Source organism: Xiphophorus couchianus, chromosome 23 (genome assembly GCF_001444195.1).
Source record: "Xiphophorus couchianus chromosome 23, X_couchianus-1.0, whole genome shotgun sequence".
In the NCBI taxonomy this organism is placed as follows: Eukaryota; Metazoa; Chordata; class Actinopteri; order Cyprinodontiformes; family Poeciliidae; genus Xiphophorus; species Xiphophorus couchianus.
In genome coordinates, this window is record NC_040250.1 from 17,717,026 (window position 1) to 17,743,941 (window position 26,916).

The 26,916-nt window shown below is 37.9% G+C and overlaps 1 protein-coding gene across 2 annotated transcripts in view; it reads left to right on the forward strand.

The window, feature by feature from the left end:
* The first annotated feature begins 1,244 nt into the window (after window positions 1-1,244).
* LOC114139055 (A disintegrin and metalloproteinase with thrombospondin motifs 2-like) overlaps window positions 1,245-26,916 on the forward strand; it is a 125,961-nt gene continuing 100,289 nt past the window's right edge. Inside the window, exons 1-2 of one of the 2 annotated variants that reach the window (XM_028008677.1) lie at window positions 1,245-1,553; window positions 5,183-5,607. In XM_028008677.1, the coding sequence (XP_027864478.1) occupies window positions 1,466-1,553; window positions 5,183-5,607 (513 nt within the window). In that variant the 5' untranslated portion in view covers window positions 1,245-1,465. The remainder of the gene's footprint in view (window positions 1,554-5,182; window positions 5,608-26,916) is intronic. The other variant, XM_028008678.1, reaches the window with a different exon arrangement.

Here is a 26,916-nt window from a genome sequence, read left to right on the forward strand (position 1 = left end):
AAAACCAGGTTTACAGAGATGCCAATAAGCTGCATTTCCCTCCCAATTTTTTTCTTCTTTTGCATAATGACCAGTTGTGTGCACCACCTACTGACTGTAGCATTGACTGATTCACTGATTTGTGAAGTAGAGTAATCGTAACAGCTCTTTTTCTTCATGTTGGCCGCATTTTCTGTACTATTTATTTTTCTCATTTTCAGCACTGACCTTACTTGAAGGGAAAACTTAAGGCTTACAAAAACTTTATATTTTCTGTCCTGGAGGGTTTACTAAGAAGCTGGTTCAGTTGTAAAGCAGGTTAAGTTAACCTTGTGCTATAGGTAAAGCACCTAATTTTCTTAACTAAATGATGCCTGCAGGTATATCTATTAGCAGGTTTAATTTTGCCTGCACTTGGTTGTGTACATTATTTTAAGTGTATTTGACAAGTTTACCAAAATATAAAAAATGTCATTCAAACTGCATTTGCTTTGTTTTACTTTTTACTTGTACTTTTCATTACATTACTTGAGTACATCCATTTTTACAGTAATTTCCATACTTAAGTACAAGAAGTTTCAGATACTTTAAGACTTTAACTCAAGTAACATTTCAGTCAGTGACTTCGACTTTTACCAAAGTCATATTTTGGAGAGGTACTTGTACTTTTACTTGACTCTGAGATTTCAGTACTTTATACAACACTGCACATCTGTGTTTAAGAGTTTAGTAGTCAACAAGGGTAAATGATGTGCTAAATGAGGGCAATGCATGCTAGGAAGGACTGGAAGGAGCTCTCCTTTCTCTGCCTGTAAATTGGACCCTTGGGTCCTGCTAATACCCAGCACGTTTCCCGCAGGCGGCCGCAAGAGGCGCTGGTGCTCAGCCAGTCCAGGACGGCTAGCTGAATATTCAAAGTTTATGAAAAGGCTTGCAGCATGTCAGGGACCGCTGGAGCGGAGCGCTGAACTGTAGTTATGAACCTGGAAAGAGTGGCCAAGTTGTGAAAAACGACTTTAGGCCGAGGCCCCTCTCGCGCTGGAGGTGTGATGAAGCAGCGAGCTGTCAGCGGGCCTGTCTGTCAGTGGGCCAGCGCTCCGTGAAACATCTCCCCATCTCACACACGGGCTGTGGGTGGGAGCTCAGTGCCCGGTGCGAGTGTCAAGGCGGCAGGGGAGGAGGGAGAGAGACGTGGAGCGGAAAGAAAAGGAAGAGTTGAGTGAGAGAGGGGGAGAGAGTGAGAGACCTCGACTGAAAGAAGGAGAGAGAGCGAGAGGGAGAGAGAGAGAGACACCGAGGGAAAGAGAGAGAGAGAGAGAGAGAGAGAGAGAGGAGGAGAGCTCCGTCTTTCCCGGTGCACTTGGCAGTCTAGTTGCGGGCTGCTGAGCTGTTGCTGTCGTGGCGTGGCTGGTCTCGCCAGGCGGGGGAACTTCACCACACTGGAGCCCGGAGTCCCACTCTCTCACCTGCGCAGTTCGGAGCTGCCATGGCTCTCTCGCCAGGATTGACTGTCCTAATTATTCTGCCGGCCTTCCTGCTGCACACCAGCGGCCTTTACATCGCCAGTAGCGTTGGTGAGTACAGTACAGCCAAACGTGGCCAGTGTTTATACTCCGTATCTGATCTGATCTCTTATCAGCGGGGCTCCTCTGAGCGCTCCCCGGAACTCCGCTCCAAACTGTCCGGTTTTCTCATGCTTGCTTCATCTTAGACCTGCCTTTTCAGCTTCTTTCCCCAAAATAACACAATTTGCAACTTCTGTGCGCCCTGCTGTTGTGCGCGTACTTTCCGAGGGTCCCTTGGCGGTGCAACTGCAAGCAGTGTTGTGATTTGCTCTCTTCCTCCCCCCTCCTCTCCCATCCATTCACTGGATTAAATTCTTCTTTTAGAGAAGCACCAGATTTACCGATCACACTGTCGGGTTTTGCAGGGAAGTAGCCGTAACGTTATCTGATTCGGCCGCTGTCGCATCTATCGATCTGTGACAGGACGCATGGAGTCGGATGTCAGCCTATTGATCACACTATTATCAAATCGTTCCTCAAACATAGAGAGGTCCAAGAGGGATTAAGAGCGTATGCTTGATTTTATCAGTCAGCAAACTTTATACATTTAGACTTGAGTGCGCCGGGGAGATGCTTGTAAGGAGGTGACACACCTGACTCATGGATAACACTGGCACCATGAAACGGCCTTGGCTCACGGTGTTTGCGTGTGTATCAGTAGGTGTGGGAGCATCTCTGTAGTGTACCTAAGGTCACTGTCACGTGTGAACTACGGTTAATAACATAAGAGCATCTGTAATGTATCCAAAGTAACGTTTTTTTAAATGCAAACTATTTATTATAAGAAAGATGATACGTGTCTGAAATATTAGGTCGGTTTAGTATCGTGTTTGCACGAATGCTTTTCCTCCTTTTTTTTTTTTTTTTTAAGTCGGGCAGTTTGACAGTGATAAAGCAGCGTGAGAAAGCTGCAATTAGCACCTTGATCTTGCTCCGGGTTTCCGGTTGTCGGTGGAAGGGCACAGAATGTGTCAGGAGCGCAGCGCGCACTGCTGAGGCTGCCGTTTCCAAATGCACGCAACCTGAGCATCGGGGTCGCCTCTGGGTGCATGGGTGGGGTCTGCTCCTGTGTCTATATGGAAGGGGTACAATCGGAGGGGATTATAATATGATGGTGGGGAGTGGGGGTCTCGAGTCCCCTCATACTCCCCAAAGTCAGAGCAGAGCCTCTTTCAAAGGTATTCACGCCCCCGGAACCTTTTCATACTTTGTCAAATTGCAACCTAAAATTGAAATGCATTTTACTGGGGGCTTTGTAAGGCAAATGAAAAGTAACGCATGATTGTAAATTGGATGGAATATGATACATGGTTTTGCACATTTCCTCTTACTAGAAAAATGTGACAAGTGTGCCATGCATTTGTAAACAGTCCTTCATATTTATGCTGCAATTATTGCTGTAAATTCTTTGTGCTACTACATTCGATTTTTTTTATCCATCTTTCTTTTTTGTGCAAAATAGCTTAAAGTAAGTAAAATTGGATGGACAAAACTATAAACAGACATTTTCAAATCTTTCTCAATTGGATTTGTGTCTGGACTTTGACTAGGCCTTTCTAAAAAAAAATTAATATCCTATGATCCACTTTTCATTGTGACTCTGGGTTAGAACAATGTCTTACCTGAGATTGAATGTCCTGTGCAGACTCAAGTATTTTTTTTGGCCTTTCTTCAGCTTTTCTTCCAGGACTGTCCTGATAGTTTCACCCATTTTTCCCATCAGCACTGACCAGCTTCCCGAAAATGTCACTGCCGAAGAATAGTGTCTGCATGATTCTGCCAACGCCTTGCTTTCATGTGGGGATGATGTGTCTTCAGTGTGACGAGCAGATTTAGTTTTCCCGTTAGTGTTTAGTATACAGGACAGAAAGTCCAGTTGTCCAGTTTTGTAGAACACAGACCTTCAACATAAAATATGAGAGTCTGACTACAGCAGAAACTTGAGCACCTTTGACTATGTGCTTGCGGTGTACCCTAAATTACTAGTTTATAAAGTGTAAGTGGTGTGATTTCTTTTGATTTTTTTTTGAACATTGGATTTCTGCACTCTTCAATACATTGCAGTTTGTTTCCCCCATATGAGTTATGAAACTTTGCAGCTCCTCCACTATGACTATAAGCCTCTTGATTAATGCTCTTCTCACCCTTGGAGTGTTGTGATTCTGTTTGTCCACCAAAGTCATCTAACAAATCTGTGAGGCATTCACAGAACAGCTGGCTTTATTCAAACATTTCATGACACACAGATGGACTTTGTTTCCTTCTAAAACTCTGATCCACTTTGTTTTATTTGGGGAGATCAGAGTAAATGCACAACCATTTTTAAAATTTTCTGTTTAAAACAAGTTAAATTATGCAAAACTTTGTTTTGCTATACTATGTAAAATCACAATAAGCTACACTGAAGTTTATGGTTATAACACAACTAAATTTGAACACATTCAAGATTTATGAATTACAGGCATATTTTTAAACTAATGTCTAATCTTGTAGTCCTTGTTTAAATGTCATGTTATCTACATAGATCACCTTGATTCATATGTAGTCCAGTAAATTAAAGGGTATAAACCACAAATTAATATATCTATTCTGCATGACACCTGCAAACTATCCATGTGTAAAAATTGGTAGAACATACAGTGTGTTGAGAGTCTGTCTACAGCAGAAAAGAGCAGACCTACATAACACCAAAAAAATCATCAACTAGATATAGAGGAAGATGTTCTCTGCACACATTTCCAACAACTCTCTTTCTCTATGTCAATAAAAATATGGCTCAGTAATTTCATCTGGCAGAGGATTTCTAGAGAATTTAAATAAAAAATCTTCACTAAGTATTTCATTTTTCAGTTTTACAACATTGAGAAATATACATGTAAAATTAATAACATAATACAACTTTTAATAGTTAAAAGCTTGATCTTAAATGCTATACATTTTCTATATAACTTCAAATTGTAGCTAATTTGATCGATAACGTTAGGAGATTAATAACAGCGGCTCCAGAAATGATTGTGAATTGGTGTGATGTATATAAACTTGCAGATTCTCAACTGATTGGTGCATCTTTTGTCAAAACCCCTTCTGTGTTGTAATCTGTTGGACTTTGAGTTTAGCTTGATAATTTTGGTTTCACTATCTTATGTTTCCTTTTATTTCTGTTTTTGATTACTAGTGTTACTCTTTTATTTCAGTGCCTGAGTTACCTAGTCTCTAATAGCTGTTCCCATCTGTTCATTCTCTCTCTCATCTGTGTAGCATCAAAGTGCCCAGTATAAATACTTCTTGGTTCAGGTACTCCATGTCAGACTCTCTGTTATTCACAACCTGCTGTTTACAGTCTGTTCCTGGCTAATAAGTTCTGGTAATTGAAGTCATCTTTATTTCCACAATGCTTCTGCTATCCTGGTTTCTGCAAGTGGATCATTAGCTACACCAAAACATAACAGTGTACAATTCCACAATTTTTACCTTTGTAACTTTTATTGCTTGATTTCTTACTTTTTTATTACTTGTCCTATAACTTTGTTTCCTTCCCCATCCTACTGTTCTTCCCTCTCCTCTTCACCCAACAACATTCTTTACATCTTTCTACTGGATTGATTCCCTAATCCAACACTGCTTTTCCTTTTTCCCAGACTCCCTGCAGCATATTCTGGGGGACTATGGACTGGTAAGGCCGATCAGTGTGGATGCAGAGGGCCGCTTTCTGTCACATGCCGTCTCGGGTGGTCGCGTGGCAGCGGGGCAGTCCCGTAGGCGCCGGAAGAGGGAGGTAGGAGAAGGCAACGATGAGTGGGAAGGACATAGAGGAGCCGAGGAGAACAGAGAGTACCATGCCAGTCAGGAGAGGCTTTACTACAATGTCACCGTCTTCGGCCGGGAGTTCCACCTGCGCCTGCGCCACAACGCCAGGCTGGTGGCCCCCGGAGCCAATATGGAGTGGCACGACGACAGTGACAGCATTCGGTACTCTGAGCCCCTGCATAATGAGTGCCTGTATGTGGGGGACATCACAGACACACCAGGAGGCACCGTGGCTCTCAGCAACTGTGACGGACTGGTGAGTGGACAAGCAGTTACGAGTGGATGTGGGGCTCACCACGAAAGCATCTGGCAAAACACGAGGTGACACAGGAGAGCGCAAAACCCATCCAAATGGATTGGGTTACTCTAGGGCTGCATAATACATCACAAGTATATCATTAAAACAGCAACAGGAAGATAAAGTGATAAGGTGATCAAGCCATTTAGAACCTACAGCTATCCTGTGTCGAGGCCAAAACAGCAGATGTTGTCTGGAAGGAACTTTTTCAATAAAACCTTCTTCTTTAAATCTAAATAAAATTTTCTTTTTTCCAGTAGCTGAATTGCACACTGATTATTTAGGGACATTAACACATTTTAATTAATATTTTTATTACTTTTTATTAATTATTCATCTCAAGTCATATAGTTATCACATCATTCACCAATATTACTGCATATTGCATGTTTTCCTAGGTTTCTCTGTGGTGTGAGCTCCTTCTCCTGTCACATTCACTCCTTACAACTCTAGACCTGCCATGAGATAAAGCTGAATCATGTTTTAGCCTCTTCACAGTCTTCTCAATATACTGAAGGAGTATTCAAAGGACTACATCAATATTTTTCTAATAATTTCATATTAAGCATAAACAGGTATGAGGTTCTTATGATCACTTTGAGCAAAATTGCCATAGAATCACATTATTAGCCCAAACATCCAAAACAAAAATGTATAATGTAATTGCATTAATTTAATACTGCAGAAAGGTTTGCTAGGATATTGATATGCCTTAAGGAATTTAAAATTTTTTTTAAACATCCTGTCATGTTTTTTGATGCCCTCCTACTTTGAATAGTGTGTGTACGTTGGAATCAAAGATGTGGAGTGTTAACCTGCATCAGAACATTTCTTTTGCGTTGACGCCCCTGTTTTGTATTTTTCACATATTTTAGCATCGACTGTTTGTTCCACCCTGGAGGGAAATTTGAATGCTCTTTGTTGGCCGTCTGGTGGTCAGATGATTTTTGTGAAAAACTCAGAAAGTAGGTCATGTTGTCAGTTTAACTTTCAGTTTCAATCACAGTTTCAATGACAAGTTTTGCATAATCCTGAATGAGATTACATGATTTTTTTCCTTATTGGGTCTTTGGTGCCATGTTTCAGTAACAGTTGTGTAATTGCTGTAGCAGTGGCACACATTTGCAGTATACATGGTGTATCTGTGTGATGGAAATTTTAAACATTTTAAACAAATTTACTAGTGATCAAATGTTTTTGCATCAAATGCGTCCTAAATCGATGTTGAGTGATTTACCTAAGTTAGCATGCCTTTCTAAACAACTGAAATGCAAGAAAAAATATGAAATAGTGTGATGGGAGCATTAGCAAAAGTGATGGGTGACACTTCTTTAGTTCCTTCACTTTGAGTGTCCATGTTTTTTTGTGACCAGAAATATTTCCAAAAAGCAGAACTTGTCTTCCATGATTAAAAACATTAAAAAAACAAATAGTCTTGTCTCAGCCAGATAACTGGTGGTAACAGGTGGCAGAGAGACAATAATGTATTCATCTACCCTCCAAATTATAGTTTTGAATCCAACAAAAATGAAAGAATTAAAAGATTTACCCAATTTATGTGTCAAAGAATGCTTTGACGCATAAATTGGGTAAATAATTAGGGGAAATAAAAAAAAAAAGATTGAATTAGAATATATGCAGTCTCAGCTTTTTGAGTTGTATTTGGCTTCATTTCGATGCAAGCAGAGAGAGCAGACTAAAAACTATCAGTCCAACAACACTCAGGATTTAAACTGCCTCCATGAAATGTTTTGTTGCCCAACAGTTGCTCAAATAACTTTTAATAGATGGAAGGAGAAAAAAGGAAGGATATGGCAAACTGTTGGTGAATGACTGTCAGTGAGGGAGCGAAGTGAGATGTACACAGTGTGAAGACTGTGCACAGAAACTGAGATGAGAAGATGAAGAGAGACAGACCCAGTGCTAAAGGAAGAGGTGGAAGGGACGACTGTACGAGATAAGCCTAAGGCAGTGCAGGAGGGAAAAGGAAGGTAAATATGGAAGCAATATGCAAAAAAAGGAGGATATGTACAGGAAATGTTGAGTTTGGGGAGGGAGGGGGTGGTCCTCTCATTAGGGAAATGGTTCATTAGTCAGTCAGATCAGCCCACCATTGAAGCTGAGCGGCAGCAACTGGATCGATTTAGGGTTGAGGACACTGGGGACTGAGTGAGCAGCTGAGAGAGCAGGCAAGAAGCCAGAACAGGACTGGTCTGACATGCCCACTTAGCTTGATACCAGCCAGCGGCACCTCACCGCTGTTGCTTCTTGTTCTGCATTGTCCTTTCAGGCCTTATTGGCAATGTCTGGAAAAGCTTGCTGCTAAAGCAAAGTTGTAGCAGATCACAGATCCGTCAGTACCAATCATTAGTTTGTTAACTGCACTCTTGTTCCACATATCCAAAGGATTTATTAACACATGTACATTTCCTATCATTTGCATGCAGGAACAGATTCAGCTGAGTATAAATGTCTGCAGAGAAGCATTTTTTAGAGGTTATGGGCACAGGAGAAAGGACCAGGCTTCACTGCTTCAAAAGCATGTAGCATCTTTGAATGCAGGATGTTGAGTTAAACAAGGATTTAAATGTTTTGTCAGCAGTTTTTGTTTGTCATCTGTTACATGTTGGCTGCAGGGCTTTAGAGGTGGGCTCATGTTACGGAGGTTTCACTATTTAAAATGTGAGGGCTTTACTTTCTTTGAGACTCTGGCTTACCTAATGCCAGAGCACATTAGATTTTAACTATCAATTTTAAATTTTTTAACAGCAAATATTCGTGGGCATCTTTTGTTATGACTGTATTGGCCCTGTAATGTGTAAAGATGCAGTTACACATGACAGTTCCTCATTATTTATAATTGATTTTTGTCTCACTTTTAATTCCAAGTCATTTTATTACCAATAATTACTTGTCTGTCTTTTTATTTAACTCATTCATTTCATTTTGGTTATTCGATTGTGTTTGTAGTGCTTAAATGTCCAAATCATTTGGTGTTACACTTGGCTGCATGAAAAGTGCTCTAGAAACATAGCCTGGATGGATGAATGGATAAAAATAAAATGCTCCACAACATCTTATTTACAAAGTTGAATGGATTTGATTAAAGTTTGTAGCAATATTAAGAAAGATTGGTTTGGCTGGGACTCTTTCATAAATGTGTTTTTCTGTGGTTTAGAAAAATTGTTGCTTTTTTGGAGTGATGTTAGGGGCTCCATACAAATGACGTAGAAGTCACCAACAAAAGCTTCTCAATGTTTAAAATGTATTATTCAATGAAGGTTTATACATTTTGAGTAGATGAGAAGCAATATATTTCAAGGTTAGAAAGGAAAAAGAAGCTATCTTTAATAAAAAAAAACAGTTTAGTGGAATTGTGTGGTTGTGAAATTGAGGAAAGTTAGTCTCAGATACATGTAAACAATAATGAAATCCTAGAAATCGTTTCTGATTGCAGACAGAAGAGGATTAGTGAAGAGAAATTGGACCAAAACCAGGATCTGAATTCCTGAATTTCTTTCGTCTCTGTGTGTTTGTTTAGAGAGGCTGTTGATTGTTCTGGCCTGATTCTGTGCACATTTGGGTTTGTATCTTTTGTCGCAAAGATTGGATTGATGGCTATGGTTATGACAACATTGCAATTTATGTTTTAATGACAGATGCTTATTTTACTGCATCTCGACATGCTGAAAATGACGCATTCATTTTCACTTCAAACATTTCATCTTTTTTCATTCCACTCCTCTAAGGCTTGTGCTGCTTTGAAGGAACTCTGTATTATACTTAAAGTTTTGCTCCATGTCCTTTTTGCCCAGTTTCTGAGAACATTTCGTTAGAGCATGTTCCCCAAGCTCATTGTTAAGTTTTCTCCATTATGTAGTCGTGACTCTTCAAGGTAAAGTATCCTTGAAGTCGATAAAGCACAGTGAGAGATGCTCTATTCAGAGACATAAGTATATTACTATATTTTGATTTATTATGAACTCCAAAGTATTTGACCTGATATAAAAAAGAATAAATTATGAGTCAAACACAAGAATTGAATAGGCAAGTAAGTAATAGAGTTACATGACTCAACCTCTTGAATTTCCACAGAATCATCTTTCACGCTTTAACTCTAGAATAAGAATTTATCAATTTATTAGTACAGACTTTGACAGGTGAAATGTGCACATTAAAATAATATTTTATTGCATTTCTATAATTTTGAGTTGAACATTTTTGAGAAACTCAATATCTATTTTGATTTCAAACAATGCAATGTGGAAAAATCCTACATTAAGAAATGATAGTTTTAATCAGAAACACTGGTGGGACAATTACAGATGCTCCTAACGATCCTGAGGCATTTTTTAAAATTCATATCTTTGAATCATTTGAAGTTAATTAGTTGATTAGCTTCTCTTGAGAATAAATGACACGGCATACACCAATTCATCTTAGTCACTAGAACACTAGAAAGAGGGCCTATAATTATGTTTCCACTGAGTCAGGAGGCTGGTCAAAGGGGTTAAAAGAAAACTCTAATGCTCACTGTGGTCAACAAGTTTCCATGAGACCAACAGAAAATATCTACAAGCAGAGCTTTTCTGTGTGAAGCCAAGCAGAAAAAACAGCCTTTTCTGTCTTACCATTACTAACATAAAAATGTATGTATATAGATGAAAATGAAACAAAGGTATTTAGCATCAACGAAATAAATTATTATGTGGAAAACCACATTAGGTTTATTGTAAACTATAATGAGGGATCTGTGTTTTTCTTCGAAAAGCCCTTCTCATGGTGTCTACACCTCTTGTCCAATGATGGCTAGAGATATTTTTCCCAATTTATTTATTTTTGCTGTTTCCATGAAATGACATCAAATTTAAAAGTCAAAGTACTTTTTGTACTTGAAAAATCTGGCATTAATTTAGGTGCTACTTTTTAAAAACAGTTTGGGAACTTCTGTAAACTTATATATTGTCCAAAGAGGACAATGACCCCACTTTGTGTATGCTTCAACTTTGTGAAATGTATTATAGCTCAATATTCTCCTTTTGCCAAAGGGAAGTTGAATAAAGTATTAATAGCTGGAGTACCAATAATTATGCCACTGGTTTAAACAGAACATGTATTTCATCTTATTTTTGTAAAAAAACAAAAAATAAAAATTGTTTCTTAACATTGAATGTTTTGCCTAATGAATACATATATTAAAATTAAAGTGTAGCTTTTATTACATTTTCTGTATACGCTTATGCTACTGCAGTTAAAGATGATGTTTAAAGGCATTTTGTGCACAACTTTACCATAAGTACCTACAAAATAGTCCACTTCTGTATAAAGAAAATAGCTCTGTTTCTCAGTGCCTTATTCGTCAGATATCAACCTATACTTTGAGGACTTTATGTTCTTTTAGATGGACCACAGTAATCAGTAGATTCTGAGCGTTAATGTGCCAGTTACAGTGTGAACAGAGTCTTACAGGGAAATGAAGGGCTGCACAAATCAACTATGGAGAGGACTGATATCTTTAACAATGTGTTTCATAGAGGAAGTGTGTTACATCTCATCCTCGGTTTTACAGCTGCAAACCAGGTGGGTGCACACCTGGATGATTAAATACTGCTCTGGTGTAGATATTTGCTGCGTGTTGCATCCCTAAATAAATGCGCAGTATATGTGCATCAAATTTCAGACATGGGTGCAGAAATCAAAGCGTCGTTCACTCGTCTTGTTGCATTCGCCCCGCAGTTCCCCTCGTTCTTTCTGTGTCTTGGCCAGCAGCAAAGCAGAAGGACTCTCCTAATGATGGTATTAAAAGAGTCAGGAAAATGACAGAGAAGGTGAAAGACAAAAGAATGTAAGAGATAGCTTCTTGCTTCCTCACACCCACAGATTCAGAGCTTCAGCAAAAAAAGGAAGGAAAAAAAGAGAGAGACAGCGAGAGGAGAGACAGTGTTCCTTTATGAGCACTCTGTCTGTTTTTAGCAACAGCTCTTCTCCTGTGCAATGATCAGACAAGTGCTGTTCAGGGTTAAGGGTATTGCCCATCATCTATGCAGAAAGTTTACAGCTGTTGAAATTTTTCAACAATTTTTCAATAGCACAAATTACCTCAAGTTGATTACTCTTTAGCCCTTATTCCACACAGGTGATACTCTTGTATTCATTTCCTTGCTGTGAATTTTGTGTGTCTGATTAGCACACAGCATGAATGCTGGAAGGCAGCACTGTGACTTTGTGCTTGCATTGAAAACACTCTGACATAAATGGCAAAGAGAAATGCCAAAGAATTGACAGGTTGTTTATTGATTCATTTTCTTTGGGTTGGAAACATTGTTTTTAACTCGTTCCACACAGAAGCAGCCCACTCAGTGTTTCAAAGCTTTTCTGGAGTATACAGGCCCTGAGGAAGATGCTGCCTATTTGCCGATGTCACAAAGATGGATGAGGCCAAAATTTTCTTAACTCCTGTCTAAGACTGTACAGGTACAGAATTTATTTTATGCAGGATATTTCATAAATCTTAGATTCCATTTTTTTTACTGAATATTTCCACTTTGGGTTTGAGCAAGTGCTGCTTCATATAGGGAGCCATTTCATTCAAGTTAAATAATGCTATTTAAAAATTATTATTAATAAATATTCCATTAAGCAAAATAAATATTAAGCATTTTTTGCACCTTATTTGTTTAGTTTTAATTTATTTGAAGATTTATTTATTTTACTCAAGCCTTAATGGGATGCAGACTTGCACATTACTCTCTCATGCAGATGTGCTGAATTTCATTAAAACTCCACCCCCAAATTTGAATACAAGATCATGAAATAAAAATCCTGCCGTAAAATCCTTGAAATCAAAATGGTGCTAAAAAAATAAGTCCCTGAAATATGTAAAGTAGCTTTACAAAAAAAAAAGTCACAACATAAAAAAACATTATGAAGTGAATAAAAAAAATGAGGACCCCATTCTCATAGCTTCAGGTTTTAGGTGTATAAGCTGCTTGATACTTGGCTTTCACTTAGTTTGTTCTTTTGGTTTAGGTTTGACCCTAATTATAGCATGCATTAAGAAAAGTGTTATTTATATCTTAATTTCTTCAACAGTGTTAACATCGACCTCAAATTATCATATCTTTTTACTCAATGCACTTTAGGGGGGTTGTAAATACCTTTAAAAACTTTAACATAAGTTTTACATTAGAGCGATTCAACATTAGATTAATATGCAGTACAAGTCTGCTTAACTAAACGTTATCACTGAATCAACTTGGCACATCTAAAAGTTCACCATCATCTGAGCCTGACCAGATGTCAGCAGCAAAGTTTGCAGACTTGCACACTTTCCTAGCGTATTAAAGACTTGATCTGACAGCTTACTTGTGGTGCACTTAAAGGGAAAGTACATTTTTAGTGGGTCATCAGCTTTGTCAGTCAAAAGCTCTCTAAATTAAGCATTTCTTCAGCTTCTTCTTTTCTCATGTGACCTTCCTACCCAGGAATTTATTTGTTTTTTTTTTATAAAACCTAACGGCTATAAACATTTTGTGGTATTTATCTATAAAGCTGCTATACAGCTGCACTAAAATACAAACTGCTTTTTATACAAATACTTAAGTATTCCCATAAACAAGTTAACAAGTCAAATTTGTAATACATTTTAGATTGTGGCAATGGTGGTGTGAACTTATAAAAACTTGTGTTTAAACTCATTCTGGTGATTTGCTACCCTACATGGAGTCACTCTACCAAACAGAAGGGCTCACTGTGAAGAAAATGTAACTGTGTCACCTCTACGCAGATATTAATAATGCAAGAATTATTACACTTGAATGAAAGCCTAAAATGATAAGAGTAATTTTGCTGTTTTCTGTTGAGGCTTCCTGTTATCGACTGAATGTCTTGCTCTCTAATAACCAAGCGGATATGTTCATGATGTATTTATCTCCATTTATTTATTTTTTTCAAAAGCAAATAAGTTTTATATTTGTTTCTGAATTTAGTTTTAAAGCAAGTGACTTGGATTGAAATTTGATAAGATTGGTAAGAATCTGCACTGAATTTGATTATTTTGATTTGTTCAAAGACTTACAACAGGATAAGTTAATGAACATAATTATCTTAAGTGAATTTTAAGTTTAGATAACATTAAATATTATTAATATATACTTTCTCAACCATTTGCTTGCTTGTCTGCTGAGATCTCAATCATGCCACAGTTTATAGATGGAGGTGAACGCCGATTCCTTTAAAATAATCAGAATCGCAATAAATCGTGTCAGTGCCACTTGCCCCAGCCTGTAGCCCATGGAGCATGCTCGGCCATTACCTCCACATTAGGAGTTAATAGAAAAGGCAGCTGTGTGCCGAGCCAAATCAAAATATCCATCCAGCCGACCCAGCAGCTAAGCCTGGTCAGGCGTAGCAGCTCTGGGCCCTGCAGTGTGTTATTCCTCCCTGGGTCACACGATAAGCAGCTCTCAGCTATAATCAGCTCAAATTGAAATGATGACATCAATTATAGCACAACACGTAGCTATTATTGACCCTAGCCCTGACTGACTGTAAAACAAACCCCAAAAAAAGAAGAACAGAAAAAAAACAGTGGAGTGAGGCCTAGAGGAACCACAGGGCTGGAGGGAGAGCCTGGTACACTGGATAAGAGGCCAGTATATGAATGAAGAGAGAGAGATGCCCCCTAGTATCTGATTGCAGTTTAGCTCTACTCAAACATACAATTACTCAATCTGGAGCTATTATCAGAATCAGAGGAAAAGACGGAGAGAGAGCGAGAGAGACATAGAGTAAACTCATTCTGAGGAATGTTACACTGAGCAAACGAGTGCTTTTACCAGAGCTGTGATTACTGCCACTCACTCCATGCACTTAACCAGCCCCCTCGCCGCTCTTCCTCCCCTCGCTCTGTCATTCACACAGGGCTGCCTCCGTTTATCTGAGTGCTTCAAATAATAGGACTCTCTACAGAAAATAGAGCAGTGGAACCCCAGCAATTTAAAGGAAATGCCTGTGTGATGTCATAATACAAGTGGGTTATTGTTATACTATATACTCTACAGCTGATGTGGCAGGTATATATATCTATATATATATATATATATATATATAGATACTGTATATATATATAGTTTACCAAAATGAGATTATGTTCTCGTAAATATGGCTGTCTAATAAGCAGATTTGTACTCATTAATGATAGCAAAAAACAGTTTTTTGAATTGTTTGATTTGATCTATTTATCTCAAGCAGGTTTTTAAAAACAAGAAATCAAGCAATCAGTAGGACAGATAAAACATGTGCATACATAACTAAGAACAAAATAATTAGTTTTTTGTGTGGTCTATATAATTAATTATCAGACATGTATGTAATTGATTACTAAACTGGGTTTTCATCAATTCATAATATATTAAACCATATGCGATTGCATCAACCCGTCCAGGGATAGCAGGTGGACACGAGCTTTTCTGGCTATAATCTGCATAATGTACATGTACATTGTCTCTGTTTGGTAAATTTGCAGTGGAAGGAAAGTGTGCATGCTTTTGTGGCTTTTTGTTACAAATAGAAATCTGAAGTGAACATTTGTTTATAGCCCCTTCACTGAGATATTTCTAAATAAAACCTGCCAACACACGACCCTTTACTTACAGTGCGAAAGTGATCCTTTACTCAGGTGGAAGAATTTGTTGATTTGGACACTATCAGTCATGCACATCATAAATTTGGCCTTTATAGAAGACGACCATAAAATGTCCAGATTAACCTTTGCTTGAATCAGGGGTTAGCGCGACCCACGTTTGGAGGCCTTTAAAAGAACATAAAATACTCTGTTTGGCAGAAAACTAAAACGTTACGTAACCCTGAGATCTCATTATTATGGAACATGGTGGTGGCAGCATCATGCTGTGGGCATCCTTTTCCTTTTTTCTCTTTCCAACAGGACAACAGCTGTTAATATACAGACAGAGTCGCAAAGGAATGACATGTATTTATGAAGAGTGATTTTTAAATAGTATGAATCACCAATATCTGAGGGCCAAACATCTGATCCTCTAGTGAGTAATGATTCCTTTAGCTGGAAAATATGTAGATAAAAATGTAGATAGTTCAGACTTCTTTTTCCTTCATATTTCTTCATCATTGCAAACTTGTCTTATCAAGCATGTAATAATGTGCATAAAAAATAGGGAAATAATTTAGAAATGTACAAGGCACAAACATGAAATGCTTTTTGTGCCTGTTTGACCAGTTCTAAGCATGGGAGTCCCCCGGGCTGCACAGCCATGCAGAGAACTGATCGATGCTCGCAACATCAGCAGTTCTGCAGATCTCTGCAGCCTCCGTAGGGCTTGTTAGAAAACCAGACGAGACATCATCCTCTCATCCCACCGTCTTAACAAGCTGTCTTCCAGCCCCACCTCCAACTGACCCTGCCCACATCATCTGGAGCTTATTTTACCTCCCGTTTTATGTTTCCCCGCAAAACAACATCATAGAGAGCGTACGAAAATGTGAAAGGTGTGGACACTTGTTTATAGCTATTTTTGGTAATGGAGGTATAATTAGCATGTACACTTCAAATCAAAGGTTACATCCTTGATTTAAGAAGCTTGAAAACTTCAGTGCCTGATCATAGGGGTATGTTATGTTTGCCAGCTGTTCCTACCTCATATGCTCTTTGTACTGCTGCCCTCATACTGTTGATTTGTTTTATTGTCTCTCATTTGGATTTTCTTCTTTTCTTCTGCTTTGTTCTGTAACAAAAACATTACACATTCTTTGTGGTTGTGCATAAGGACTTCAGGAATTGTAACAGTACAGGCATATGTAATATATTATATAATGACATGTTGTATTCTAATAACTGACACTGTGGGGGCTGCAGTGAAGAAGCAGAAACAAATAAAGACATGCTTTCCTTTGATCAGTCTGACTTATTGTTTGCCAACATGTACATGGAAAGCTTTGGATACGGCCGTACAATTACATAACCTGTTTGCCAAGAAAAAAATGGACATTGTGAGAGATTTTTATTTTTTTTAACATGTAAAGCACAGTGGGATATTTTTTAGTGTGACATTAATGCGTTCTTGATGCATCCTCTCAATTATGGCAAGGAAAAGACAGCGCTTAGTTATTAGGAGGCAACAACCAGGCTTTACTGTTCTGGAGCAAGTTTTGTTTTTCCAAACTTTTGCTGATTTTGATTTTTCTGTGAAAATATTGGATATTATAGAAGCTCATATGTTTAAACATCGTTTTATCCAACAAATAAATCCTTCAAATTCTCTGAAAGAGATGGGAGTTTTTAAACCACCTGGAAAAGGAAGCAATTGTAAACCTATCCCCATTTTCCCCTCTTCGAAGCTCCTGATGTTTCTTGTACTTGTAGAAAGAAAAGCTTGAAATTTTCAGGTACCCGGAGAGAACCCACGCATGCATAGGGAGAACATGCAAACTCGGTGAAGAAAGACCCCGGGCCGGGAATCAAACCCAGGACCTTCTTGCTGCAAGGCAACAGCTCTACCAACTGCGCCACTGTGCAGCTCTCTGGCTTCCTCCTACAGTTCAAAAACGTGACTGTTAGGTTAATTGGTCTCTCGAAATTCTCCCTAGGTGTGTGTGTGTGTGTATGGGTTGTTTGTCTCTGTTTTGCCCTGCGACAGACTGGCGACCTGTCCAGGGTGACCCCACCTCTCGCCTGGAAAGTTAGCTGGAGATGGGCACCATCACCCCTCCCGACCCCACTAGGACAAGGGTGTTTGAAAATGGATGGGTGGATGGATGAAATTTTCAGGTGTAATTTGTGTCGTGAACAAAAATTTATCTGAATTTTCTGCATTTGACTGGTGGATTTAGTAGTTAGGACCAATTATGGGAAAAGTGGCCCATTTCAAACCTTAGCCAATTGATTGTTGCATCACTAATACTTATCGTTGTATAAATGAAATAGAACACATCCTTAATAACATAATCAGACTAAGCAAATCTTGTTAGACTGTTTAAAATTTTAATTCTCTGTACAAAATACTAGGACATTTGAAGCTCCAAGAGTTTACATATTAAATGTAAACTTTCAGACTGATCAAAGGAAAGCATGTCTTTATTTGTTCCTGCTTCTCCAGAGCTCAGCATTGCCCTTATTGGAAGAGACGTTGGTGGTACACTGGACAAGCTGACGGTCAGTTTAAGAGCTGACACAATGACAAGGCCATTAGCTTCTCACCTACACCCAATTTAGAATCACTAAATTACTGACAACTCTATAGACAGGGGAAACTTGCACTGCATTGCAGCTGTTTTGTTGTCGTTTGTACTGAGTCTGCACTCAGGATTTAAGATTCTACTACAGTATCTTTAAAAGACGATAATATATTTTTGGTGGTATTAAAATGATACGTTGGAAGTTCCAGATTAAAAAAATCCAGAAAGACAAGCTTTTTAATAGCAAAATCTTAAATATGCTTTTTAAATGTTAACTAATAACACTTAATATTTATTAAGTATTAAATTGGAAATTATCACATTTACCAATATGGTTAATGCAATGCATTTCTTTAGTGATAATGTGTCCTTTGTGTGAATTACAGTTAAGATTTTCAAAAATGCTCAATTTCCTCCTCTTCTTGTGGACTGCTTTTGAAAAAGGCAAACAGCAAAGCATCCATATCTTTTATTATTGCTTCCTTCATATTTGGGTGCTTCTATGTTATTTTTAGATCTTTCTCTAGAAAAAAAACAGTAGAAAAAAAACACACACATAATGTCACACTCAGTTTGTGTACCCCGGTTTATTTAACTATTCACCCCAGCTTTACTTGTTAGTTATTTTTGTTGTTGTTTTTGTACTACTAAGCGCGATGTATCATGTATACATGCCAATAGTATCTCTCAGCAGTTTCTGAAACTGTTGCGAAAAGTAACATCTTCAGCCATAAAAATATTCCAGTGATGCAGACACGCCGTCCAGTGCCATTTTCCAAAACCTCCCATCAATCTGCCCTCTTAAACCACTAGCATTCCACACTATGGTGGGAGACTCCTTTTAAGATAAAATGCATGTTTCACTCATTTTTTATTTGTTGTAGGATTTAGAGAATTATAGGAGATCATGTTTTTATTTATTCTACAAGTTCAAAGCATAAATCATGGAACGTCATGTACTTTTCTAAGATTCATGGCCCAGCATGAATCTTTTTACCATATCTTTTTACATTTGTCACATTTTAACTTTAATCTTTGTATTCACTCACTGTTCCGTTTAGTTTTTGGATCAAATTCTACTTTGTGATTAATATATAGACTGGCAAACATTGTTTTTGGTCAAAATGATTTGTTTCTCAGTTCTGTTTGCACAAACTTTAAGGTGCAGAAAATATATCCTGATTTATTCAGAGTGTAAAAGTAATGGGTGTACATATAAAACATTTTAATTGACCATCTCCAAATCCTGAATCAGACTACAGTCAGTGTTCATTCATATATTAAATGTTATTTTTTAATTTAAATGCACATTTACTGATAACTATATTGTTGGAGCAGAGACGTTTTTGTACCCTATGAAAATGCTAATAATCTTTTAGAGAAGGAGCAAAAATTCCTGCAAGAAATTCCCAAACTTTGTCAAATTATTTTGCATAAAACTTAAGGATTACATCATAATCCTCATCCAATCATCATAATAATGAAGCTCTGTTTACGTACATTATGTATGTTTGCTTTGGTATATTTAGTATAGTCATATCTGAAAACATTAATAGAAAAAAATGGGACTAATAAAATAATGATTGTTTTAATAGCCCTTTTGTGTCTTTTTGGCTATTGCTAAAAGCCATTTATATTTTTAAGGTCAATTTACATTTGCCCAAAGGTCTCCCTGTAGTTAAGTGATTGACAGCATTGCTTGAAGACAAAGAAAAAAAAAATAAATTTTTTTTCTCTCAAGCTAATCTTTTGCCTCTATCACAAATACACTGACACACATTGACACACAGGGGAGTATGGACTTTTTGTCAGGTTGCACACCATCTCCACAGTTCATTTCTCTTGCTCCCTTTTCTCCTTTTATTCACGATTACAAACAGTCACTTTGGCCCAGTGCAGGGATTCCACATTACTAGCACCCGGTGGAAAGCTAAATCTGGGGGATTCAAAACGTGGTTGAAAGAGAACAGAGCTGTTCAGACAGGGAGAAGGTTAGATGTGTAGTGAAGAACCGAAATGAGACTAGAGAAGAGAGAGTAGCATAAAAACAGAATGAGGCTTTTCCATTTGTTCTGTACTCTTGAGCTTCTCTCCTCTCCCAGCTGCGGGGTTTTCCCTCTCAGGGCGGGTGTGGCTGCAGCTGACTGATGCGATGTGAAGGGACCCTTCTCTGTGTTTATCTCACTTGAGTATGACAGAATGAAGCTGTCATTCAGTTGTGTCTTATTTCCCAATTCCTTGCTTTATTTCTTACAGCTGCAGGTTTAAAGGTTTCTACCAGCACTGGAGTCCATCCAGATTGATTAGATTGTATGGATGTTGCATTTGTGAAATCCTTTCTATACTTTCCTCGACATTTTCCCTCGTCAGTGTGTTGCTAAAACATAGTGATAATTAAGTTTTATTAATAAATGCTCCAGGAGAAGGTCTCAAATACTCTACCTTCAATTTTCAAGAAACAGACTTCTTGGAAAAGCTTATGTTTACTCTAAAAGTGCGTCAAACAGGCTTTCTAGTATTTTCACTTTATCAGAAAACATTCATCAGACTGTACTTCTTGTCTGTACTAAATGAGGATTTCAAAGAATTTCTCATCTCAGGTTCTAATGAATCACTGTTTTTTTTAATAGCAAGGACTTTTTTTTATCTTGGTTGTGAACTAAGGACTTTCTCAGTCCACCAAGATCAGTTCTCCTACACAGTGTAAAGGTGCCGAAGTTTGAGCTACATTGCAGTGCAATGTAGCTCAATGTCAGAAAATATTGACTTTTAAAAGTCACTTTTGGGATTTAAGCCTCAACCAGCCTTTTATTTATTTTTTTATCTCAGATCCCAGATGTGTTAATTGTGTAAATTCCTTTCCTGTAGAATAAACGTGATTGTAGATAAATGACTTGAACGGCTCAACTGCTTTTTACCATGACGTGCCATAAATCCAGTTATACGTTGCTTCAATAAATGAAGAATACACCCCCAAATCTGAGGTCGGTTATAGGATAATTATGGTGTTTTTTTTTTTTTTGGCTGAGGAAAGGTTGTAGTTAACATCTGTCTCTAGAACACGGACATAAAATTTTATGACTCGAATCTGTGTAAACCCATTACACTTTTTTGGCTGAGTGTATCCGCTTGTATAATCAAGGAGGCTTTTGGCTGCGGTGCACAAATGGTTTGCTTTAACCAGCTACTGTAGCCAATGTTTATTAGACTATTCATGTCTTTTCTGCAGTGGATAAAAAATTATATATATATATAATTTTTTTTTTTTTGCAGAATCACATAAAGACTTTGTAGAGGACGGGAATATGGGAGGGCTTCTCAAACTTCTGGTTCAACGGTTAAATCCTTTGTTATTGTTCTTATTCTGTCCTTTATTACATTTGCAAAAGCATTTGGTCAAATTTATGTGGATAACAGTATTTTTTCCACATCTTTCAGTTGTTTTAAAGTATTGTTGTTATAAAATGTATAAATTTCATTAGCACAAAGTTTTGGCACACAAGGAAAAATGACCGTTTAACAGGAAGAAAACTCCAGCAGAACCAGGTTCAGTATAAGCAGACATCTGACTCCACCGACTAGGTTTGAGAAAACAGCAGATATGCAAAAAAGCAACGGTACGAGAACTGATGTACGAGAACTGTCTCTGTTAAAGAAAAGTGAAAAGTCCACAGCAGGAGAAGGAAAACGTTTATATCTCAGCCAATCTGCATCCTAAAGAATGCATCGCAGCTAAAACTATTACCAGGCCAGGTATACGAGGAGAGAAAAACACTAAGAGAAAACAAAGTTAACACTGGAAATGACAGCAAATTATGCAGAGTAGTAGAAGAAGAAAGCAGCTGAGTGTTGAGAAGCTTTTAACCTGAGATCATGATCTCTGGTCTTCTGTAGCATAATGTGTCACACAGCTCTGTTGGCTAATCAGCAGAAATGGGAAAGAGAGGGGAACAGGCTATTTGAGTAAAGGTGAATGCACATAGGGTGCCCAGAGATGGGTCCCATTAATTTATTTATATCAGTAGGCACCTCTAACACACTGTCTTGCTGAAGCCTTATGAGACAGAACATATTACAGCATTGAGCCGTGGCTGGTTTTATCAGAAGCATCAGTGCTTGTTAATAGATCAAGCTAAACAAGATTTGCTGGGCACTGATCCTTAGAGCTCTGGCAGCAGACCAGACAGCTCTGCTGTGCATTGTTTAGTGTTAAATAAAAGGGGTTTATTTTTGCCTTTGAGGCAGATGTGTTATAATTCTCATAAGTCAGAAAATCACAAAAAGAAAATGAGTAATTAATCTAAACCTAACCATATCCAGAGTCAGAGCATAAATAAAAACTTTAAGCAGCTCTCAATGTGACAAACACTGCTTGATGAGGACCTGAGTTAATGTTCTATCCATGCACAATAAACTAGATGGTTGGTAAAATAAAACAATTTCCAAAACTACTGCAATTGCAATCAAAGGTGAATTTATTTTAAGCTTTTTGCACATCCTACCAGGAGTGTGGATTTTGTGGAAGTAGCTGTACAGACCTCCTCAGTCAAGTGTTAATTCAGTGAAACAACCTATTACTGATTGCATGTGTGAAGGTAGCATGAGACTGCATGAAAGGTGCTCAGACCAACTTAGTGTTGCGAGATGGTAATTCTTTGTCTGATGTGCTTTTTTTCTTTCTCTTTTTTCCTTCCTCTGCTGCCAAATCAATCATTATCTCGGTATTACCCTCTCCTTATTTCTGTTGTACTTTCCCACTACAGTGTGTAGAGGTCATAACCCCGACTGAGCCACAAGCTGTTGCTGCCCGAACCTCAGAGAGCTCAGTTTACAATGTTACTCTCACACTCTCTGGAAGAAAAATCTAACTCACTCACCTTTATTCCTGCAGAAAGGGAGTTTATATCTCAATATCGTTTCACAATTCTGATTTATTTAAACATTCTTGTCCAAAATATGATTTTGTAAATGTCAAATACTTTTACTGCATCCAACCATAAAATGATACAACCTACTTTTTAAAATGATCTATGTGCATACTTTTACATCCAAAGCAAGGATGTGCCTCACTTATTCATCTACGATATGGAATTTTCTAAAAGTTTGAGCTGATTTACAGCATATGTGGCATATTGACAATGCATACAACATCCTGTAAATTTACTGAATAATGGCTTCTAATTTCAAGCATTGTTTCAGCATCCTGAACCATCTGAAATGCTGCTGGATTTTGATCCTATCATTGTTAGAGAGGAAGGTGAAACTTTAATTTGTTAACCCTAGATGACACATGCTGCTGTGCTCCAAAAGGTATCATTTCTACCTGCTTCTTCTTCATGTTGTTGAGTGTTAATTTGTTTCACGTTGAAGGCTCAGTTCTTTAGTGATTGTATTTTTAGGCTTGGTTGTAGAAATTCTTTATCTCCTTTTAAGTGAAAGCGTAAAAGAGGTGGCAAACTGTCTATAGAGAGTCCTTTTTCAGATACTAACGGAGGGAAGGAAAAATAAGTTGTATTTACTATATTGCTGCAAATGGCTTTTGATTTACAACAGAAATATGTGCACCATCTCTCCTTGTGGAATGCATTTGTTTACTCTCATTTCTCCTCAAATGCTGCTGGACATTACAGCCTTCTTTTTCTTTTTTTTTCTGAAGCTCATCTCTCAATGTCTAGAAAATGAGGGGGTGGATGAAGCAGGGGTTGGGGGTAATTTGGTTAGAGGAGGTAACTATGAGATATGGCAGAGAAGAAGGCAGGCTTTTTGACACAGCCATTCGCTGGTGCTATGCCGTGATGTATAACGGCAATACGAGCGAGCTTGCAGAAAGCAGAATGCGTTGCAAACTACACAATTGTGCACACGCGCACAGTAAATTGCAAACAAATTGAACCTATAGGCTTTCCTACTACCGAATGAAGTGCTGAGCGCGGGCCTGTGTGCGTTCTTGGGATTAAGGTGTCTGTTTGATCTCTGTCAAAGTATCACATGAAAAAGAAGAACGTGGAGGACATCTCTTAGCAAAATTGCATAAGATCCTTTTTCACCAGGAACTGAGGTCACTTTTCCTTTTCTTTTAGAACATGATGGTTTAAGTGCTGAAACATAACAGGCACCGCTCATCTCAAAGCAGCAGTAAAAAGCGTCTGGTTTCCTCTCAGACAATGTGATTGTATTAAAAATGTCGCTGTTGACTCTGTTCCAGGTCCCATAATTGGGGGTAATAAAGGAGCATGGTGTTCCCCCTGTGGATGAAATCTCTTTTTAGAAGAGAGGAACGATGATTTGGAGTGTTCAGAGAGAAAAAGGATGCACATGTGTCTGTGAATATGTGTCTCTCAGAGTGTAAGGGTGCACAAGCACATATTTATTTGTTTGAAAAAGTGGTGGGTTTCCCTGGTGATTGCCAGTTTGATAGCTTTCCTCATCTTTTATTTTTCAGCTGGCGAGTTTTCTCTGAGGAAAGGATGTAATAAGTTTTTTTTTTTTGTTTTTTTACATATGTGGCATGTACAGTTTGTAGATTTGGGAATAGAGGTACGTGTTAAATCCTGTGGCACAGATGTTAATATGTGGATGCTGTGTAGATGTATCAGTGTTTTAATTGGCACCACAAATATATGCAGTAAAACATACACTCATGCATTTATTTAAACACTTGCACTGCCTCAGGCTATCTACACCGTCTTCTGTGTCCCCTAAATGTGCTTACATCTATCTCTACTGTATACATCAGTTGATTAATGCTTTTACATCTCATTTAGGGCTGACTTCGCACCAGCTGCCTGCCAATTGCATGCTGTTTCAATGCAGTAATGTTTTTGTTTTTTTTCTATTGGGGTTATCCATGCTAGCTGCAAGTTAACAACTGCTTGATCCATGCTGCAGCTTGGTGTCATTTAGAAAGTTAGAGGAGCCATATGACATATTTTTTGTATTGATATAATTGGAGGCCATTGCCAATGGTAGTTTTTATTATGGAAAGTATGACTGGTCACCATTTGGCATATTAGAAAAGAAGCCCAAAAAAAAAGAAGTTGTAAATTGTGGACTTGGGCGTCTTCCTTACACATGGTGTAAGTGAATGCTGTTTTAAAAAAAATGGCGACATGCCACAGCTGGTTTATGATGCTGAAGTTATTATTTTATTCCTGCACGCTATTACGTTAATGGGGTTTTCGCTGTTTTAAAAAAGCAGCATTCGCTCTATTTCATGCTAAAAATACCAAATCTGATCCAGTCTAACTGGATGAACAACACTACTCTGAGCAAATATTCTTTGAAACTCACTTTGAGATTTAAGACAATTTGTTTTGTGAAAAAAACCAAAGGGGATTCTAGGTTTTCTCTCATTTCCATCTGGCACAAAAGAAAGGACATTTACCCAAAGACCGCTGCTGGCCCTTTCCAGCAAAATGCAGGTGTTTACATCTGATTTAACGCACATATAAAACATTATATGCATGTAATTAAACTGTCAGGGTGTCAAGTCAGCTGTTGAATTTCTTTATAATAGGAACCAAAAAAAGAAAATATAATACTCATGTAGAGTTGTGAGTTTCTTTTGCATTAGCTCCACTTTTGTGGTTATTGCAGAGTTGGGGAAAAAAATCATAGACAAGAGGCTGTCTGTCACAGGCTTATTGTCTTTGCACATGGATGTACAAACAGAACAGAGTGGATCGGCAGTCAGCAGGGTTTAAAAGTTTTGGGTCAGACTCTAAAGAAAAAGAGAATAGAGTAGTTCAACAAAAATAAAATGCACAATATGTTTCTGAGCAGGGCAAGCATGAAGACAGCACTGAGTTGTCTGGAAACCAAACTGCATGCCAGCTGTCATGTGGAAAAAAGTTCATAAAATGCAACTTAAGGTAAAGATTTGCTTTCTTTATGTAATTTTATCATTTTCAAAACTTCAACTCCATCTCAAACAAATTAACAATGTTGTGAGATGATCTCACAACAAGTAGTCTTCATTCAGTATGCTCCAGGTGGTCTTTTATACCTGTTAAAACTGACAGTTCAACTTCATGCTGCTGTTTCCTACATATTAAGTATATTTTGCTTGTAAAATTTAGATTGTTCAAGTTTTTGTTTTGGATATTTCAATATTTGTACAACAGATGAAGGGCAACTGCTGCTAAAAACTTTATTTTAAAGTAAACAATTGCTCTTGTTCAGCTGTGGGCTTATCATTGAGCTATCAGCTCAAGTCATTTTTATTTGATTGGTTAAAAAAAAAAATTCTGTCATCTAGAATTGAAAAAGAAAAAAAGCAGGAAAAAATCCTTCACTACGACTCTTTGATTTTCATATTCTGAGGTGGGGTCGTCTTGTCAATGTAATTATCTCTGCATTTATCACATGCCTTCTACTTCCTCTAAAGAATGACATAAAATAGAATGGCTTGTGATGAACAAAAATGCAGGAACCGTAATGTGTCACCATTAAACATCTGCAAGGATAAACTATCTGCTGTTTCTTTTTTCAGATGTGAAACATTGAAAAAAGAGTTGGCACGTTATGAACGAACAGGTCATCTGATGTTCAAATTATATAACTTTACACATACAAAGCACAAAAGAGTAAAATGTAGACTTCTATTGGCATTTTTTTTCAAACAGCAAAGCCTTGATATGGAGACAGATTTTTAATATTTTCATGTATTTATGACAGATGAAGAGCCAAGTGATTTTACTCCCTTGTTTTGTCGCAGAGCTCAGAGCATGCCTAGGAATATTCCCTCTCAATTTGTATTTGAGTGCCATGAATGCAAAGGTGCCGGTGGATGCCCTCCTGTGTCATGGAAACATCAATTTTTAATCTAGGATCTTTAAACACATCACATAAGCAAACTAATTCAATGACTAATAAATGCAGTCGGGCATAATGGATGGACCCAAGACGTCTGGCACATTGGAGAGTGCAGAAATTGTAATGGGAGAAGAGGAGTGCAGAGAGGCAATAATAAATTAGTGTGTAAGTATTATGACCAGTAAGGAGGTTGATAATTGATAAAGGTGAAGTGTTAAATATGAAAATGAATCAGTTTTCTCT